General features: G+C 33.7%; 1 protein-coding gene across 1 annotated transcript; it reads left to right on the top strand.

The window, feature by feature from the left end:
• Nucleotides 1-1,916: 1,916 nt before the first annotated feature.
• On the top strand, nt 1,917-3,525 carry LOC129319178 (uncharacterized). Its single transcript, XM_054964165.1, has 5 exons — nt 1,917-2,124; nt 2,227-2,276; nt 2,387-2,465; nt 2,838-2,899; nt 3,025-3,525. The coding sequence occupies exons 1-5, from the start codon at nt 2,064-2,066 to the stop codon at nt 3,235-3,237; spliced, it is 465 nt and encodes a 154-aa protein (XP_054820140.1). The 5' UTR covers nt 1,917-2,063; the 3' UTR covers nt 3,238-3,525.

Raw genomic sequence — 3,525 nt, 5'->3', positions numbered from 1 at the left:
TTTTCTTTTTTTCTTAAATTTTAATATTATATGTGAATTATATGCATTAAATTTAGACTATCCGAGCTTATAAAAAGATTTCTTAAAATTTTTTATAATTTACTTTTTTTATTTTAATAAAATAAAAAAATATTAAATTTGGCCCTTTTAAATAAATCCGGACGGTCCAGATTTCTCTTCAGCTGCAGCGGAGGGCTTCCCTCCTCCCTTGGCCTTTGGGACTCTGACATCCACGTGGATTGGGCTTTTCACTCAGAAGCAACTAACAGACAAAAATGCCACGTAGGACGAAACGGCGATGCGACCACCATAAACGACGCCTTTCGCAATCAAAACGTTGCACATCGCCTTCACATTAACTCCTCTTCTCTTCAATTCATTTCCATTTCAATAATGCCGTGGAAGGCAACACGCAATGCTCCGCCCAACATTGAAAGCGATCATCATCTCCTCTCCCTCCCTCTTCATAAATCATGTTCGTTAGGTCAATAATTCAATTCTCTAAATTGGATCCACTGTTTAATGCCCTTTAGATAAATTCTCAAATTCCTATTTATAAACCATATCCAAAGAGCCATTAACTCTATTTTTTCTCCTTATAAAATACATAAAATATTCTTCTTGTTGTATTTTAAAGGTAAAAAAATGAGTTAAGCCCTTCAAGTTAGCTCATTTGAATCGAGGGTCGGGTTTAAAGTTTTGATATATAAATTTTTAGTTGAACTTAAATGGACTGGTTCTACTAAGTTTTAAAAATGAATTTTAAATTATCAATTTAATAATGCTATATACTTGATGATTCAAAAAAAAATTAATTTGTAAATTATATCACATGATGAAATTAGCCAATATTATTTGAATACTCTTAAGAAAACTAATGCATTTGCATTACATGAAATTTAATAAACGAGTAACGATACTCACTGTTCATGAATGGTCGTGAGACTTACTAGAGTTTTTATATAATTACATATTCCTCCTTTTATATTATAAAATATTTTTTTAAAAGTATTATGTTAAAAATATAAAGCATTTTGAATCTTCTAAAATACAATTAATTAATTTTTTTAAAAATACATTTAATTAGGAGGTATACTTAATAAAATTGTCTAATCAAAACACTTTATCAAATAAAGATAAATATGAAAAAAGTGTTTAATTTTAAAAATAATTAATTAACTATAAGTTTAATTATTATAATTGTTTATCCCTAAGAATGTAATGTAATTAAGATTTTATTTTTAAAGTTGTGGCTGAGAGGAACGATCCAAATGAACTTAAACTTAATTATCATAAAATCCTCAGAACTCAAAAGAGACATTGAGTGGAACGAGGACAGAAAAATTGGAAGAAGACATGCTTTTGTAGTTTTGTTTCACAAAAAGTGCAAGGGATATAAACATGGGGCTGGCATTATGGAAGCTTGCAAACACATGAACGCATGAATTTGTGAAGAACAAAGCAATCCACATGCAAACTTACCGCCTAGGGTTCATAAAAATTCTTCCTTTATAATCCCCAAAAAATAAAAACACTGTAATTAAGCATATCATTTCTCAAAACTTGATGTATCTTCCTTCTGTGTCTCCTCTTCTCGTACTTCCATTAATTGTTCTTTTTGGCTTTTTGTGTCTTCACTTTCCAATAAAGAGAACACTAGTTGACTAATTGTAGTTTGTTCACCACAACACATTTCAATGCAGTCTTGCTACTATTCTTTAACAGCTAAGCATGCACTTAAATGATCAGGAGTTCAAATAATTTGTAATTTAATTTCTCCAGACATATAGTTGCACTTTAAGGAATGCCATAAGACAACAAATAAATCCCACTCACAGTTTAAGTTGAAGAATTTAACATGTGGACCCCTTTGTCCTCTATATATATCTCTGTGTATTTGTGCAGAGATCAATACCCCAAAACATCAAGCTTCCTATCAGTTCCTATTACATATACATATAATCAAGCTCTTCTTTGGCCAAGACATATTCAAGCTTTTTAACAGAGTCGCCACAAGACGCTCCTACCTATTTTCTTCCAGACCTTCAACCTGCTAGCTTCAAATGAGGCCTTCTTTAGTTTGTTCTCTTCTGCTTTTGTCCCTCCTTCTTGCTAAGGTTCAAGGTAATTAAGCTCAAGATTCAGCAGTGAGAACTTCAGTTAAGCCTTCTTCTCCTCTGTTGTTTAGCAAATGGGAGTTTCTGATTTTCCTTTGCTTTTCCATAGGGATTCGTTTGGACAGAGAATCTTTAGCAGTTCAGCAACAAAAACAGCAGGTGAGTGTTCATTACTTTGAAGTTTGGTTCAGCTTTGTGGGTTTGTTTCTACTAAGCTTTAACCATTTTCAATCATGCTTGAATGTAAAAGTTCACTTTTCTGACCGCAGGACAAGGAAAGTACCTTGATGGAAAAAAGTAATGGCGAAGCTGAGGAAGTTAATCTCTGCAAAGACGAACAACGCACAGGTACCCTGAAGAGAAGACTCTCTAGAGTATCAAGAAAATCACATAACTGGTTACCTCGATTTCATGAAGATTACTATGGACCCAGACACCATAGACCCAGACACCATTAGTTTTCTTTGCTTCTTCTTAACTCAAGCATTCTTCATAATCTTAGAAACGATGCCCTGTAACTCTCAAGCAAAATTTGTCGCAACAACTCCTGATGACTGATTTTTTTAGTTATACAGAATCATGCAAGACATTCTCGTTTGATTCTCTTCTCTTTGACACAGAATATGTGTTTTAAGCGTCATTCAAGAAAATCAATCAGCACTAACCTGTACCATGTATCTCATAATATTAAGCATATTCAATTTGTTCTTACTGCTGCAGGAACGATAAAGAGTAGGAAACTTGTCACCACATCCATTTCCTCTACCCACGAACTCTCAAAGGTTGGTTTAAATTGAAGATGACAAAGACTTTATTATCTTACCAGGCATTAACTAAGGATAAAAAAAAAAACTCTGGCATCTCTTCTTTTTCCTCTTTGTGACACTGTCATATGCTCTATGGGCAGAATAAAGTGAAGAAGGAAGGGGATGAAGCTCACTTCTCTGTAAATGGCAATACTAGAAAGGTGAAACCTGATGGGGAAGAAGAGGGAATAAAAGTTCAAACTTTGCCTACTTCAGAGCACCGGGGGCTCCATCACGAGCAGTATCCGGACCTTGTAGACATAGCTGAGATGGACTATTCTCCAGCAAGGAGAAAGCCTCCAATACACAACTAAGTCTAGGGAAAAGGGAACAACTAAAGAAAGGGACAAAAGTTTTTAAGATTAGGATATTAATAAAATATGGGCCAGAGAAGTTGGACAGCATTGCAGAAATGCTGCAGTTTTTCTAGGAATGATGACTTGTACATTATACATAATATTCTACTTTCATTATTGAGAAACAGTACCCTTAGTATCATTTAGTATTCTTAAGTGTTTGTCTTTTTGATGATTAAGTTATCATGAGTATAATTAGGTTAGCTTCTCTTCTCAAGGTTCTTTAAACCCCAAGAAAGAAAGTGA

Source organism: Prosopis cineraria, unplaced genomic scaffold (genome assembly GCF_029017545.1).
Source record: "Prosopis cineraria cultivar Desert tree isolate PC_DT_omini unplaced genomic scaffold, ASM2901754v1 PC9, whole genome shotgun sequence".
NCBI lineage: Eukaryota > Viridiplantae > Streptophyta > Magnoliopsida > Fabales > Fabaceae > Prosopis > Prosopis cineraria.
Note: the sequence above shows the minus strand (reverse complement) of the source record. Positions and strands in the feature narration are given on the sequence as shown.

Excerpts from the sequence above, each read along its gene's own strand:
- LOC129319178 (XM_054964165.1), top strand. The coding sequence starts at position 2,064 with ATGAGGCCTTCTTTAGTTTGTTCTCTTCTGCTTTTGTCCCTCCTTCTT. Across the intron at positions 2,125-2,226 it reads CCTTCTTGCTAAGGTTCAAG|GGATTCGTTTGGACAGAGAA; the intron begins GTAATTAAGCTC and ends GCTTTTCCATAG. Across the intron at positions 2,900-3,024 it reads CTACCCACGAACTCTCAAAG|AATAAAGTGAAGAAGGAAGG; the intron begins GTTGGTTTAAAT and ends CTCTATGGGCAG.